The sequence below is a fragment of the Dasypus novemcinctus genome, chromosome 21 (genome assembly GCF_030445035.2).
Source record: "Dasypus novemcinctus isolate mDasNov1 chromosome 21, mDasNov1.1.hap2, whole genome shotgun sequence".
Classification (NCBI taxonomy): Eukaryota; Metazoa; Chordata; class Mammalia; order Cingulata; family Dasypodidae; genus Dasypus; species Dasypus novemcinctus.
Genome location: NC_080693.1, coordinates 33202649 through 33218817, shown reverse-complemented (window position 1 = coordinate 33218817; position 16169 = coordinate 33202649). Strand labels below are relative to the sequence as shown.

At 56.3% G+C, this 16169-nt stretch overlaps 1 protein-coding gene across 7 annotated transcripts in view; it reads left to right on the top strand.

Moving 5' to 3' along the window:
* Positions 1 to 16169, top strand: part of ABR (ABR activator of RhoGEF and GTPase) — a 173949-nt gene that overhangs the window by 111014 nt on the left and 46766 nt on the right. For 6 of the 7 annotated variants that reach the window (XM_058283792.1, XM_071210449.1, XM_058283793.2 and 3 more), the window contains 3 exons: positions 3183 to 3368; positions 9554 to 9661; positions 12457 to 12517. In XM_058283792.1, coding sequence (XP_058139775.1) covers positions 3183 to 3368; positions 9554 to 9661; positions 12457 to 12517 — 355 coding nt within the window. The remainder of the gene's footprint in view (positions 1 to 3182; positions 3369 to 9553; positions 9662 to 12456; positions 12518 to 16169) is intronic. The other variant, XM_071210448.1, reaches the window with a different exon arrangement.

The following is a 16169-nucleotide window of genomic DNA, read 5'->3' as shown; positions in this document are numbered from 1 at the left end:
CTGGCATGCTTGCACAGCCCCCACCCCTCCACCTGCTCAGACTTTCCTGCCTCTGAAGCCCCCCAAGCTGCGCCAGCACAACCTCAGGACCCCTTGGTTATTTTCAGTCCAAGTGGTATAATGTTTTATTTCACATTGTCCATCAAGTGTTTCAGTTGTGTAGATCCACTTTACCAGATGGGTTGTAAAGTTCTCCAGGGCAGGGAGTGTGAGTCATAAACATAACCTGGACGGAAAGCTGGGTCCCCTCGCTCCCTTGCTTAACACCCTCCGGTGCCTTCCTGGTCCCTCGACAGGTTTGAAAGCCACGCCCACGCCGCCCCTCTCCTGCCCCTCACCCTCTCCTGCCCCTCGCCTGCTCCTGCCCCTTGTCCCTCGCCCCGCTCCTCCCTCTCACCCCTCGCCCTCGCCTGCCCTGCGCCCACTGCACAGCAGGTACACTGGTGATCCTCCAGCTCCCCCTCCCACCAAGCCTGCCCCCTCCTCAGCACAGGCCTCCAGGAGGCTGCCCGCAGACTCCTGGCCCCCATGCGTCCATGCCAGGGCACGTGTCCCCTCCCTGGAGAGCCGGGCCTGCCACCCAGGCTCCCAAGGACTCCCCTTCTCCACTTTCTGCATGACTATGTGTAATCACTTTTCTTTGTATCTTGTGTTTTGTGGGTCTCCTTTACTAACCTGGAAGCTCCATGGGAGGAGTCGTGTATTATACACCACTGAATACCCCAGGTCTGGTCTCACATGGGGTGCTTGGTACATTATTTGTAGGGTGAATGGTAATAATAGTAGCAGCTGGCATCGACTGATTCCTGAAGAGGTGATATTATCCACGGTTTACAGATGAGGCTGCCGAGGCACAGAGCTATTAGGCGGTGGAGTTGGGGTTCAGACCCCCGCGCCTGGCCATCACACTTCCCTAGCAAGGACTAGACACTGAGGGTCAGTTGGTTTAAGCTCTGGCGGGTGAGAAGCAGGACTTCTGCTTTTTACTGCTTTCATCGTGTCTGGACTTTTTAGGGCTCGGGACAAGGGAACTGGAAGTCGGAGCATGGTCTGGGTATTTGAGATGCGACTTCCTCTCGTGGACAGACTTGGGCTCTGGCATCATCAGAGGTGGGCAGGTGGGAGGGTGGAGTGAGGCCGGGCTGGGAGTGGGCTGCTGCGGTCACCGTGCAGAGGGGCCAGTGATGTCCCCTCCGGTCCAGCAGCTGCAGAAGTCGAGTCGTCCATTCTCCACTAGAATGCGTCTCACCACCTCATTCTCGGAGACAGTGGGGGACACTCTAGTGAGCCCCACATGCCTCCCAGAATGTTGTCCTCACTGCCCCTGAATCTCTGAAGTCCAAGGCCTCTTTCTTGGAGGAGGGACGTTAGCCACATCTGTCTGCGCGAGGCCTCTTCTGACGGCAGGTTTCCAGCCCTGCCCGCTGGAGGGCTGCGCAGTTCAGCCTGGGTATCTTTGGGGGCTTTGCAACTTTGGGAAGTCAGCGAGCCTCCTTGGCTTTCCACGTCAGTTCCTTGTTTCAACTATGAATTTTTAATAGAATTTTTTATTCATTGTAGATAATTTAGAAATATAGAAAAACACATGGAGGGAAATGAATCCCCACCCCATTATCCTGAAAGTCCTGCTGTCAGGCATGAAGGGGATGGCTTCAGCTCCAGCCAGAAGTGGGGGATGGCCCTCAGTCACTGTCTGCCACTTCACCCTCTCCCCTTGCAGAACTTGGAGCATCTTAATATACACAACCAGGGATGACAGACAGATTTCAACTTGTAGGTCAACTCTGACTAATAGCCCATGATTATTTTTTTTTTAAGATTTATGTTATTTATTTCTCCCTTGCTATCTGCTCTCTGTTTGTCTTCTTTAGGAGGCACCAGGAACCAAACCCAGGACCTCCCATGTGGGAGGGAGGCACCTGATCACTTGAGCCACCTCTGCTCTCTACTTGTTTTGTCTCTCATTGTGTTTCCTCACTGTGTCTTTTTTTTCCTCTCCATTCCCCCCACCCCCCAGTTGTCTCTTCTCTGTGTCCATTCACTGGGTGTTCTTCTGTGCCCACTTATTTTCTTGTCACCGGCACCCAGAATCTGTGTTTCCGTTTGTTGCGTCGTCTTGCTGCGTCAGCTCTCCGTGTGTGTGGCACCAGTCCTGGGCAGGCTGCACTTTTTTCCTGCTGTGCAGCTCTCCTTATGGGGAGCCCTCCTTGTGCATGGGGCTCCCCTATGTGGGGCTCCCCTGTGTGGCAGGGCACTCCTTGCACGCATCAGCACTGCACATGGGCAAGCTCACCACATGGGTCAGGAGGCCCGAGGTTTGAACTGTGGACCTCCCATGTGGTAGGCAGACGCCCTATCCATTGGGCCAAATCCACTTCCCCTCACTGTCTCTTCAGTGCATCATCGCACTGCATCATCTTGTTGTATCTCATCTTGTTGCATCAGCTTGCCACACCAACCCATCCTGTCAGCTTGCTGTCTTGCTCATCTTTAGGAGGCACTGGGAACTAAAAACTAAACCCTGGACCTCCCATGTGGTAGGTGGACACCCAACTGCTTGAGCCACATCCACTTCCCAAATATCCCATAATTGAGAAAGAGTCTGAGGGTACCACCAGCCTTTGTGAGAAAGCAATTGTGTGATCGTTTAGCAATGTCTGCCAGGGGTGTAGGAGGTAGAAAGGTGGCGTGTGTGCTACCTGCTCGTGCTTCCTCTGCTTGGTGATGGGAACACAGAATATCAGTGACACTGAGGCTGCTCTTGGGTCTCTTTGAAATTTAGAAAAGGACCCACTGAGGAGTTGAGATCCTACCCAACCTTCCACCCCACTTGTAGTGTGACGAGGGAGCTATGACTCAGGGCATGAGGCCATCATGGAAGAAAGACATGGATCCTGTTAAACGGACAAGTGAGTTGGCTGGGGGCCAGGTCCTGTAGAATTCAGATGAGGGGAATGGACCCTGGTAGCACCCTTTGGTTGCTGGGCCAGGCTTCCTCTTCTTGCAGTATCGTGTGGCTTGTTGCAACCTGTGACAGCAGCCCTGTGCTACAAACCGCAGTCCAGGTCCCTGCCCTCAGCGACCTTCTTTAGCGCTAATCGGTGCCGCAATGTGCCCTGGGCCTGTGGCGCTCTGCTGTCTTTGCCCCTCACCTCTGCTCTTCCTTCCTTCCCCTCAACCAGCCCATGAAACCCTTGAAGGCCACGGCTACCACCTCGCAGCCCGTGCTCACCATCCAGCAGATCGAGACCATCTTCTACAAGATCCAGGACATCTACGAGATCCACAAGGAGTTCTACGACAACCTCTGCCCCAAGGTGCAGCAGTGGGACAGCCAGGTCACCATGGGCCACCTCTTCCAGAAGCTGGTGAGTCCCTCTCCAGGGCCTCAGGAGAGCTGCCGGGGGTGGGAGGGGGCCTGGGAGAGCCCCGGCCAGCCCCAGCCCTCGTGTGTCCTGGCCTCCTTGAAGGCCCGGGTCATTTCTGAGTCCTGGCAGAGAGCCTGGGCATGGGTCCTTTGGGGGGGCCTGGAGCCGGGGCCTGGAGGGCAGCGCACACCTGCGGCTGTGTCTCAAGAGCCCTGTTTCTCAAGGCCGGCAGTGCCCGAGCGCTGAGCACAGCTTCTGGAGCCAGGGCTCGGGGGGGTTGAGGCCTGGCTCTGCCACCGGTTAAATCTGTGACTTTGGGCAACTGGCCCAACCTCTCCGTGACTCAGGTTCTTCAGCGGTAAAAACGAGGGTGATGTTAGTGTTTGCATCATTGGATTGTTCTGAGGATTAAATGAGAGAATACCTGAAAAGTGCCGGGAACAGGGCCTGGCAGGTAGTAAATGCTCAGTGGAGTTTGCTGCTGCCACTGCTGTGGTCCCAGCCCCTGTTATTATAGTTAGGAAGAGGCACCCAGGAAGCGGGGCTGCAGGGGAGCTACACACTTCTGGTTCTAGCAACCCCAGAGCTTCGCCCTGTTCAGGGATGGTGAGCCCCCATTCGGGGTTTCAGCCTGGTCCCAGGAGCCTGAGCTGACTGGCCCGGGGTGGGGGTGGGGGTGGCCTCTCAGTCCCCAGGAGGGTGGAAGGGACCATCGTAGGGGTGCCAGGGCTGGGAGCCTGGCGCAGAGTGGAGCGGCCGGCCCCGTCTGCCTTCATCTTTTGGACCCTGCCGTCACCAGGGCCCCTGATTGTGTTCTCAGCTCCCCAGGTCTGGTCATGACTTTGCCACCCCACTCCCCACCCCCAGCATCTTGACCTGGTGTCTAAGGCCCCCGAGCCGCAGGCTTGGGAGGCCTGGGTGGAGCCGGGGCAGGCCGGGCATCTGGAAGCAGTTTATTTTTAGCTGAGCCTCCGGATATTTGATTATTCATTACCGAGGGCAGAGAATTAGCATCTCTGCTATTTGTTTTATGAGATCACCCCAGAACCAAGCTGCTGTTTCCAAGCAACCTCCACTTCTCCCGTTAATGGTCCTGGCAGGCAGGCCTCGGGCCCTACAGCCAGGGTGCCCTGTGAGCTGGCCGGGACCCCTGCACACACACCTTCCAGCCCAGGGGCTCCTGCTCTTGAGACTCCCTCCGGCGATGGGATGGGAGGACAGTGTCCTGGGCATCTAGGCTTTTTCCTTCCCATCGAAAGAGGGCCAGGGAAAGCCCTTTCCTGGAAGAAGGCCGTCAGCGACTTCTGCTTTGGTTGAGGAAGCATCTACCGTAGCTCTCCCCGGAATAGGGAACAGACCTCCCCTGTTCTTTGTGGAAAGTCTGGTCACCTCTCCCTGGCCTTGGCTTCTCCCCGGCCTCCCGGTCCACACTGTCCTCTCTGACTCCCCTCGGCCCTTCCTGAAGGGGGCTCTGCCTCGCCCCAGAGGCTCCAGGCCCAGCTGGTGGCACAGCACGCCCCTCCCCAGCCTCTGTCTTTGAGGGTGACAAGGGTGACGCAGAAAGCAGAGGGGTCTGGTGGGGCGGAGGCGCGGCCCGCCTTCCCCAGCGCCGGAATGGGAAGCAGAGGCCCCTGAGGGAGCCGTGCTGAAGGGGAGAGAAATAAATAAATAAAACAAATGTTTAACAGAAGGAAATTTAAGACAAAAAAATCTAGAGAATAAGGTAGCAAACAGCTGCATACTTACTTCCCAGAATTTACACATTTTAAGTTCTGGATATAAATGGCAAAATTTATCTTTTATCATGGGTTTCTGTATATAACACACACGTACATGTAACATACATATATCAAGAAAATTGCCATTTTAGCCATGTTTAAGTGTACAGTTCAGTGGCATTAATTATATTTACAAAGTTGTGTGAGCATCACCACCATCTATTACCAAAACTTTTTCAACACCCCAAATAGAAACTGTATCCTTTAAGCAATTAATCCCTCCCCTTAGCGCCTGATAACTGCTAATCCGGTCTCTGTTTCTTAAATTTGCTATTTCGTGTATATGGGACCTTACAATAATTGTCCTTCATCTAGCTGCTTTTATTTAGCATAGTATTTTCAAGGTTTATCCATGTGCTAGTATGCGGCCGAACTTTGTTGTTTTTTATGGCTGAATACTATTCCATTGCGTGTGTCCACCTCATTCTGTGGATCCGTTCATCTGTTGATAGACACTTGGGTTGTTTCCGCCTTTTGACTATTGTGAATGATGCTGCTAAGAACAGTGGTGTACAAGTGTCTGCTTGAGTTCCTGCTTTCAGTTCTTTGGAGTATATGCTTAGGAATGGAATATAGTAAAACTTTTCTTTAATCAAGGAACTGGAGCATTACAGATGAAGGGGAAGTTTCCCACTCCCTTTGCTTTTCTGCCACCCTTCTGTCCTCCCTAGCAGCAGCTGCTGGAATGAATTTTGGTGCATTGCCTTCCTTTTTTTTTTTTTTTAAGATTTTATTTGTTTATTTTTTCCTCTCCCCTTCTCCCCCCCTCGCCCCGCCCCAGTTATCTGTTCTGTGTCTATTTGCTGCGTGTTCTTCTTTGTCCACTTCTGTTGTTGTCAGCAGCACGGGAATCTGTGTTCTTTTTGTTGCGTCATCTTGTTGTGTCAGCTCTCTGTGTGTGCGGCACCATTCCTGGGCAGGCTGCCCTTTCTTTCACGCTGGGCGGCTCTCCTTATGGGTCACGCTCTTTGTGCATGGGGCTCCCCTACGCGGGGGACACCCCTGAGTGACACAGCACTCCTTGTGCACATCAGCACTGCACGTGGGCCAGCTCCACACGGGTCAAGGAGGCCCGGGGTTTGAACCGCGGACCTCCCATGTGGTAGATGGATGCCCTAACAGCTGGGCCAAGTCTGCTTCCCTGCATTGCCTTCTTGGGCTACAGTTTGCATTCTTACTACTTATCTTCTTTTTTTTCCTTCCTCACTACTTATCTATGTTTCTCTTTATGGCTATGTATACATGCACTTTAAAAATGTATACATGTATCATTTTATTTATTTTGTAGCTCATTCAACATTTGTTTTATTTGTTGGTGTTGCTAAGCATAGCTGTAGTTCATTCATTTTATTAAATTTTATTTATTTATCTATTTCTCTCCCCTTCCCTGTCCCCCTAGTTGTCTGCTCTCTGTGTCCATTTGCTTTGTGTTCTTCTGTGGGAATCTGTGTCTCTTTTTTTGTTGCATCATCTTACTGTGTCAGCTCTCCATGTGTGTGCAGTACCATTCCTGGGCAGGCTGCACTTTCTTTCATGCTGGGCGGCTCTGCTTATAACAGAGTGCACTCTTGTGTATGGGGCTCCCCTATGTGGGGACACCCCTGCATGGCATGGCACTACTTGCACACATCAGCACTGCGCATGGGCCAGCTCCAGGGTCAGGAGGCCCTGGGTTTGAACCTTAGACCTCCCATGTGGTAGAAGGATGCCCTTATCCATTGAGCCAAACCCACTTCCCTAGTTGATCCATTTTAACTGCTGGATGCCTGGTTTTCATTCCTGGTGAGCATTTGTCTTTCTTCTATGGGAAAGAGTGAGGTAGTGAACACTCCCTGTTTGCATCTCCTTAGGCACACATGCAAGGTTCTCTAGAGCAGCTTTGTCCAATAGAGCTATCATGTGTGCCACCTGAGTAATTTAAAGTTTTCTTGTAGTCACATTTTTTTAAAAAAGATTTATTTATTTATTTATTTCTCTCCCCTTCCATCCTCCCACCCCCTGTTGTCTGCTCTCTGTGTCTAATCGCTGTGTGTTCTTCTGTGTCCGTTTGTACCCTTGGTGGCACTGGGAAACCACGTCTCTTTTTTGTTGCATCATCTTGCTGCATCACCTCTCTGTGTGCCGCGTCTCTCCTGGGCGGGCTGTGATTTTTTCATGCAGGGCAGCTTTCCTTGCAGGGCACACTCCTTGCACGTGGTGCATGGCACTCCTTGCGCATAGCAGCTCTGTGCATGGGCCAGCTCACCACACGGATCAGGAGGCCCTGGGTATTGAACCCTGGGCCCCGAACCCTGGGCCCCTCCCATATGGTAGGCAGATGCTCTACCAGTTGAGCCACGTCTGCTTCCCTGTAGCCACATTTTTTAATGTAAAAATAAACAGGTGAAATTAATGTTCAGTGTTTTCTATAGCTTGAGAAGTCTGAAATAGTCTCATTTTGATATGTAATTGATGGTTTTTTAAAAGAATGAATGAGATTAATTTACATTCTCTTTTTTTTTTTTTTAAAGATTTATTTTTATTTATTTAATTCCCCTCCCCCGGTTGTCTATTTTTTTTTTTCTGTGTCTTTGGCTGCGTCTTGTTTCTTTGTCCGCTTCTGTTGTCTTCAGCGGCACGGGAAGTGTGGGCGGCGCCATTCCTCGGCAGGCTGCTCCCTCCTTCGCGCTGGGCGGCTCTCCTTATGGGTGCACTCCTTGCACGTGGGGCTCCCCTACGCGGGGGACACCCCTGTGTAGCAGGGCACTCGTTGCGCGCATCAGCACTGCGCATGGGCCAGCTCCACACGGGTCAAGGAGGCCCGGGGCTTGAACCGTGGACCTCCCATGTGGTAGACGGACGCCCTAACCACTGGGCCAAAGTCCGTTTCCTACATTCTCTTTTACATATTAAGCCTGTGTAGTTCAGTGTGCATTTTCAGCTTTCAGCACCTTTCCCTTTGGGTCAGCCACATTTCAGATGCTCAGTAGCCACATGTGGCCAGCGGCTGCTGGGTTGGACTGCACAGTTCTAGGGCTTGTATGTAAAAGTGAATTTGCTCAGCTGTAGTCTGTGCATATTTTCAATTTTATTTGCTCTCCAAATGATTATATTAATTTACGCCTCTACAAGAAATCTATAAGAGGGGAACGGATGCCGCTCAGTGGTTGAGCACCTGCTTCCCCTGTATGAGGTCCCGGGTTGAATCCCTGGTCCCTCCTAAATATATAAATAAATTACATAAAGTTGCCTCCTTACAAAAATACCAGGTGTAAACCCCACATTAAAAAAAAAGTCTCAGGAAACGGACTTTGGCCCAGTGGTTAGGGCGTCCGTCTACCACATGGGAGGTCCGCGGTTCAAACCCCGGGCCTCCTTGACCCGTGTGGAGCTGGCCATGTGCAGTGCTGATGCGCACAAGGAGTGCCGTGCCAAGCAAGGGTGTCCCCCGCGTGGGGGAGCCCCACGCGCAAGGAGTGCGCCCGTGAGGAGAGCCGCCCAGCGTGAAAGAAAGTGCAGCCTGCCGAGGAATGGCGCCGCCCACACTTCCCCTGCCGCTGACGACAACAGAATCGGACAAAGAAACGAGACGCAGCAAACAGACACCAAGAACAGACAACCAGGGGAGGGGGGGGAAATAAAATAAATAAATAAATCTTTAAAAAAAAAAAAAAGTCTGCAAGAGTTCATATCCTTTCACATTCTTGCCAAGCCTCGATATCGTTAGACTTTTACATTTTGGCTATTCTGATGGGTGTGAAATGGTCTCATTGTGGTTTTAATTCCAGTTTCCACCCTTTGCTCCCTTAAGATGAAATGCACATGCCCAGAACAGAACAGGCTTTCCATAACTATTTGAGGAATTGAATTAATGAGCCTCAGTTTCTCCTTTTGAGAGAGGGACGGCGGGATCTGTGCTGCCGGCCAGAGGAGGCGAGGCTCCGTGTGCCCGTGGGTCTGAGCGCTGAGGCCGAGGGAAGTGGGGACGGTGCCTTTAAATGCTGCATGGGAGGTGGGGGCAGAGCCGGCCACATGTGCCCACCCGCGCCCCTGACTCTCTGTCTCCCCCCCCCCTCCGCAGGACTCCAGCTAATTCCAAGATGTGAAAGAGGTGTGAGGCCGCCACGATGCTAAATAAAACCAAATGCTAGATGAGTTGTATTTCTAGGAAGCCAACAAAGGCCTACCCTGCCCCCCTTCCCACTACCCCCTCGTTAACCTTATTGGCTGAGCTGGTTTCCATGGAAACTGTCAAGTTCAAAGGGATACTGTAGTATGTACATCCCTGCCTTTCCCCTCTGTTCCCAGAGCACCCTTTGGAGCTGTAAGAGATGCTGCGCTCTCTGGGAGCGCCGGTTCCGCTTTCATCCATTCATTAATCCTCTCTGTCCTGTGCCCACCCCCCTCCGTTCTGTCTCCTCCCTGCAGGCCAGCCAGCTAGGCGTGTACAAAGCGTTTGTGGATAACTATAAAGTCGCTCTGGAGACAGCTGAGAAGTGCAGCCAGTCTAACAACCAGTTCCAGAAGATCTCAGAGGTGGGTGGCTCCCTGCACAGCCACGCCAGAGACCCTGGGCTCCGGGACTGCTCGGAGCCTGCCGGCCTTCGGGCCTCTCCTCCCCTGCTCGCCAGGAGGGAGCTGGTTCTCCCGATGGGGACACGGCCTGGCTTCCACGCACCTGAAGTTACCCTCCTCTCTGCCTCTTGATATAAGAACACTGATTTGTTTGATTAGTTACAATTCTATTTTAGACTGGAGCCAAGAACAGGGGACCAAATAAAAACATCTCCCATGGCATGGGGACCTCAAGCGCATCACTTGCCTTCTCTTGGCCCTTGTTTCCTCTTCTGTAGAATGAGGTGTGGGGTCTAGTCCAGCTTATCCCAAACTTGCTTGTAAGAATGCCAGGGTGGGGTGGGGGGAGCACCTGTTAAAATGCAAATTGCCAGGGACCTTCCCAGGAGCTCTGAGTCAGAAGGTAGAAGGTTGAGGTGGGGCCCGGGAGTTATTTGAAACCATCTGCCCACGTGATTTTTATGATCTGGAAAGGTTGAGGAATCTGTATGAGGTGGTCTTTTAAGATTCCTGCCAACTCTTAGGATTCTGGAATCCCACGCAGAAAGAGGGCAGGGGTCACTGAAGCAGAGGAGAGCTAGGCTCTCTGGGAAGGTGCCTGGCCCAGGTGGGGCGTAGCTGTCCCTCCCTGCTCCTCTGCAGGGCAGGGGTGTGGCGCCATCCGCCAGGGAGATTCCTCTGCAGGAAGCGGCGAGGTGGGGGGGGGGGGGTGCGCTCCACAGTCCTTCAGGAGCCCAGCCCAGCTCACCCCTTTTTCCCAGAAGAGCTCAGGGACACGACACCCCCAGGCCACCTTGGGGCAAGAGGACCTCTGGTCCTGGGGAGGGGGACATCCTCGTGCAGTTTGGGGAGTTCTGCCTTCAGGGCCCCCCTTGGCCCTTTGCCCTCCCCACCTCTGCTCTGACGCTGGAGAAGCTGGTGAGGTGCAGGAGAGTTTTCCCGAGACTGCTGAAGTTAAAGTGAGGCCCCAGTTTGGAGTCAGCCGAGAGGGGCAGCACGAGAGTTGAAGAGACAGAGATCAAATGTCAGCTTGAGGGGAATGGATGTAGCTCAGGGATTGAGCGCCTGGTTCCCATGTATGAGGTACTGGGTTCAATACCTGGTACCTCCTTAAAAGAAGAAAAAAATAAGTCAGTTTTATTACTAGTAAAAGCCGGATTGGGAAATTTGGGATTAGATTGGTAGCCACATTGGACTTGGCAACAGGAACTGTATTGAGTCCCAGACCTCCCAGTGGGGCTCTAACCCCAGGCGTGGGGTCGGGGTGGGGTCTGAGTCCAGGTGCTCCCAGATCCATGGATCAGATGAGTCACCACCTCCGAGTGGAAGGACGGGGTGAGGGTGGAACCATGAGGCTTCCCCTCTTGGGTCCCTGCCCACCCTGGGGACCAGGAAACTGGGTCCCTGGCCAGCGTTCAGAGTGGCCCTCCAAAGGCCACCCGGCTGCCCAGGGTCATATGTGGTCCAGAGAATGTGGGGTCTCCTCTTGGCCCGGACTCACAGCCTGGTCGCTGTGCACGGACAGAAACCCCTGCCCAGCACCCCTTCCCGCAGCCTGCTGGCTCCCAAGTGCAGGCCGGGCCTGTGGCCTTCTGCCAGGTGGCTTCTCCCGACTCCGTGCTGACGCTGGCGCTTCCTGCTGGTGCTGCCACTTAATTACTGCAATTAGGCCCTCCTCTGCAGCAGGAGTGATGTCATACCTCTGGGCTGCTGGGGGGGGGGGGTTGGGGAAACATTCCCTAAAGCTGGAATCCAGGTACCAGCCGGAGTCGCAGCCCAGAGAAGCTGAGTAGCCCACCCCACCGCCGCCCGCACAAGCCCGTGCTCGTCTCGGGGGTTCCTCCGTCTCGAAACAGCTTAAGGCAGGAGTAGGAAGTGTGGCGCTCCCTCTGTCCTGGCATTTCCCCCCTCCAGGCGGGCAGGCCGTGTCACCGGGGTACCTGACCTTGGCCTCCCCTCGCCCCCTGCCGTCCCGCCGGCACCCCCACTTGAGGCTCTGCATTCACCCTGCCAAGTGGAGATCGTATTCCAGCTCCTCTCGCAGGCCACCCTAGGCCTGTCAGCAAGGGCTGGGCTGGAGCCTCTCTGGAAAGGCAGAGAAAAGAGGTTTGGCTCAGATCAGCCGTCCTTAGTCTGTTTCCAGCCCCCACGACCGGGTCCCTTCGTGTGGGATCCCTAGGGGGGTGTTAGCTGTCCGTGCCTTGCAGTTTCCTCTCTGATGCCCAGTACAGGTCCTGGGGGGGGGAGGTTGGCAGCACCCCTGCCCCAGGACCACCCCCTCCCACCTTCCCCTGTGTCCAGGACCGCTCACTCGCCCCTTGCCTCCAGAGCTGCTCGTGCCCAAGCGTCACCTGGTAGACCTGCCTGCCCTGGGCCGATGTGTGTGGACCCCTAAGTAGTGGCCGCTGGGGGCGTGCCCTGCTCTTGTCACCCGCTGCTCATTTTTTGGAAGGCCCTTGGAGTTGCCAGGTTAGGGGAGTGCTTAGGGGGTGGGTCAGAGGAGCCCCCTCACTGCAGGCCTCCCTACCACCCCATGCTCCCTGGGGCCCTCCGTGCCCCGCGCCCGCTGCTGGGATGCGCGTGGCCCCAGGAGACCCGAGGGCTGAGGGCCCAGCGGACCCGTAGGTGGCGAGCCGAGTGGGGCCGTGTCCACTCGTCTCCTTTGTCTCTCCCCGTGTTTCCGGCGCTGGTTTCAGAGCCAGGGCGGAGGGGAGGGGGCAGCGGCCAGGGAGTGATTCCTTTTTTCCCTTTAACAGGAGCTCAAAGTAAAGGGCCCCAAGGACTCGAAGGACAGCCACACGTCCGTCACCATGGAAGGTACGTCACCATGGAAGGTACGGGGCCGGGCTGGGTGGCGGCCACCTTCCTTTGTCTGTCTTTGTGGAGTAAAGGCTGTGGGGGGCGCTCCCCGGGCACGTGTGCGAGGGCGCGAGCGTGCGCGTGTGTACGCAGCGACTCCAGCCTCCCGTGTCCCCAGGCAGCCGGCCAGCTACAAACGTGCCAGCGCGCGCCTCGGGATGCCAGCGCGCTCCCCGCTCCCCTCCCCCGCCGCCCGCCGCTCCCCTCGCGCCTCCCCTCCCCTCCCCTCCCCCTCGCTGGAGGAGCGCTCGGAAGCGGCTGCTGGGTTCCGGAGGCTGTGCAGCAGCCGGCAAGGTGGCCGAGTGGCCGGGCCGCTGATGGGAGCTGCGGAGCGGGGAGCGATGGCCGCCCGCTCCTGCCGCGGGGACCGAGGCTGCCATGGAAATTCTCCTCATCGTTCGCTTCTGCTGTAACTGCACCTATGGTAACCCAGGCCCCCCGCTCGGGAGGTGGTGTGCTTTTCCCGCCTCTGGGGGCCGGCTGGAGTGGGCTTACCTGGGGCTACCAAGGTTTCAGGGGGCAGCAGGGCGGGGAGGGGTGGCAGGTGGTCAGCGCCGCACCTCTGGCCGTCCCAGCCAGCCTCCACCTGGAGCGGAGGAGCCTGGGGGCTGCGCAGGGCTGGGCAGCCGCGGGGTGCAAGGACCGGGCTAGGAGCGTTCAGGTGCCCCGAGGATCCGTGGGCAATTGGCGGGTTTGCTGGAGAGGCTTTGGGCAACTTCCTGGAGAGCCCGTACGGGAAGAGCGTGACAAGGCTGTACCTACGGGCACAGCCACTCCGCCGCCGGAGGGGGTCAGCGGTGGCCCGCCGGAGAGTGGGAGAGTGATGTGGTTTGACCGGCGGCGCCTTGACGGAGGGGTTGGCAGCTGGGCTGCAGGGAAAGAAGTTGGGGTCTCTTTGTTTCCAGAGAGGCGAGGAGGCTGAGCGCGCAGGGTATTGTGTGTGCAGGCTGCACACGCTGCCTTGGCGGCAGCCTCTCATCTCAGCTCGGCAGCCGTGGGAGAACATGGGTGCGGTTGGGAGAGCGGGGAGGAGCAGGGTTGATCCGAGGAGGTTTGTTTCTGGCCACCCGAGACCCTGAGCTGCCACGAGAGAAGCTGCGGTCTTGGTGGGCAGCGATGCCAGCGGCAGAGGGGGTGTGGCAGGCTCCTGCTTCCTGAAGGTCACACGCCCACCGTTCCAGAAGGCACCAGAGCGTCCTCTCCACTGCTCCCTCGGCTTGAGCCAGGCCGTGGCTGATAGGAGGCTGGCCCGGCCTGGGCAGGGTGGTGCTGGGAGCTACTGGGTCCCGCTCTCTGAAGCCAGAAGTGCCCTAGGGGTGACCCGAGCTGCCTTTGGCAGGGACATGGGGGAGGGGGTGCCAGTGCTCCCTTCCAGCCAGCTGCCCGGGGCCCATGTGCACTGGCACAGCAAGTGGCTGGTCTCAAAGGGCCTGCCAGTCCCTCCCACCAGGCGTTTTGTCTCTGCACCCTTCTCCGTCATTTTGCTCTCATATCTCCGTGGTAACCTGGAGCTCCTTGTCGAAGGCTGAATTGAGGGAGGTGGCAGTTTGCTGGGGGAGAGAGGGTGCGGATTCCTGGGCTCTGTCCCAGAGGCCACTGTGCTGGAGTTGTCCCCTTCACCTTCCCAGACTGTCTGAGTCTAAGACCCCCTCCCAGAGGAGATAACCCTTGCGCTCCCAGCTGGACGGCTGCAGGAGCTCAAGTGACTGCGCGGAAGCTGTCCTGGCTTCCCACCCCCCAGCCCAGATTCCAACAGGCTGGGGTCAAGAGGATGCTGAACTGGAAATTGGCCAGTTTGAAGATGAGAGGGGAAGTGCTCTTTTTTGAGCTGGCCTGGGAGTCAGTTGGTCAAGTCTCAACTCTGCCTCGCTAGAAAGGAAACAGGGTCTGCCCTCTGCTTCCTTTTCCCTCCCCGAGGCCTGGGACCTGGAGGCTGGGGGTTCTCTGGTCCCTGCGTCGCTGGGTTGAAGTCAGCTTCGGAGTGGAGAGGGAGGAGCGCGCGGGCTCGCGGGTGCGCTGGGTGCAATCCTGGCCTTCCGAGGGGTGCTAGCTCTAAGGGTCCCTCTGTGACTGTGCCTGGAGCTGGCCCCGGAGTCCCTGCCTCAGGAGTTATTTGCTGAGCACCCGCTCTGCAGGGCTCCCCCTGAAGGGCTGTGGGGTGCTCAGTGGGGAGTCGGCAGTCAGAGGGGGCTCAGGCTGGTCACAAGAGCAGCCTGGAGAGGACAGCTGACCCGCGCCTAGGATCGCCCTGAGGGTCCAGCTGGCCCACGCCTAGGATCGCCCAGAGGGTCCAGCTGGCCCACGCCTAGGATAACCCTGAGGGTCCCGGGTGTTTTCAGGAACGCCCTCCCCTCCCAGGAGACCTTGGCGTGGGTGAGCTGACTTACCGTCAGAAGCCAGGCACTGCTTTCAGCTGTGTGGTTGTGAGCGTAACTGCTCTGTGCCCATCTTCGTCTATAAAATGAGATAGCGATAATTTTTTTTTTTTTAAGTCAAAAGAGATAATGCGTGAGGAGCAGTTAACTTCTGCCATTGGGCATAGAGTAAGTACCTGGTAAACCTTACCTTGCTACATTGTTGATGAGCTGCAGGGCAGGGTGCTGGAGAAGGAAAGGCTTCCTGGAGGAGGGGGAGAAACATTGAGTTGGTCAATGATGGGCCCCCCGGGGGCGCGGAACAGCACGAGGAGGAGTGACACAGGCACAGTGACACAGTGACACAGGCAGCCGAGCCAGAGCCATGGGGCGGGCATGGGGGGAGGGCTTGTGGGGGAGGGCAGGACCCTTTACCCTGAATTCTTGTAGGGGCCGCGGGGAGCCCCGAGACTGGAGTCGCTCTTCCTCCCTGGTCCCCCTAAATGTGCGTGTGGCTGTCAGGCTGGGCCCCCCCCCGCTTCTCCTCCTCCCCAAGGCTCAGGCTGCGGGACTCACTCCTGGGCCCCGCAGGTGACTCCGAGTGACTCCGGGCATATTAATAACGCCCTGAAACCCAACCCGCCACTCGGCAGACCTCTGGCATTAGTCAGAAGCTCTTCTCTGCCTCCTGGGACCCGAGAGGGAAGGAGGGAGCTGGCAGTGCGGTGTCAGCTCTCCCGGGGCCGGCGCTCCAGGGCCCACCCTGGCAGGTGTCTGCTGCACTCGCGCTTTTCTCTCGGGTCTCTGGTGTGCTCTGGGTGTAATTCCCACCCCCCAGACGGGCTGAGCCACAGATGGATGCCTCAAACACCCTCAGAAATGAGCCCCTCTGGGCTGGTGACTGGCTCAGCCCTCGATGTCCTCGGACATCCCACACCTCCCATGGTCTCTAGAAGTTGCTGAATGAGAAAGGGCTGCAAAGTCACGCACGGGAAGCGTGATTGCACACAGCAGTGTTTTCAACCCTTGCTGCACGTTGGGATCAGCAGGGACGCGTGGAAAGTGCTGGTCTCAGGTCCTGCTCCTCAGACACTTGAACTTCGTTGATGGCCTTTTGGGGAGGGGCAGGTGCCTGTGTCTTTTAAGGGCTCCCCCAGGGATTCTAACGGGCAGCCAAGTAGAGACTCCAGATGAGGCCACTGGCACCTGCTGAGAACTGTGTCCTCTCTGTGGCCAGCGAATTGTTCCCTGAGTGT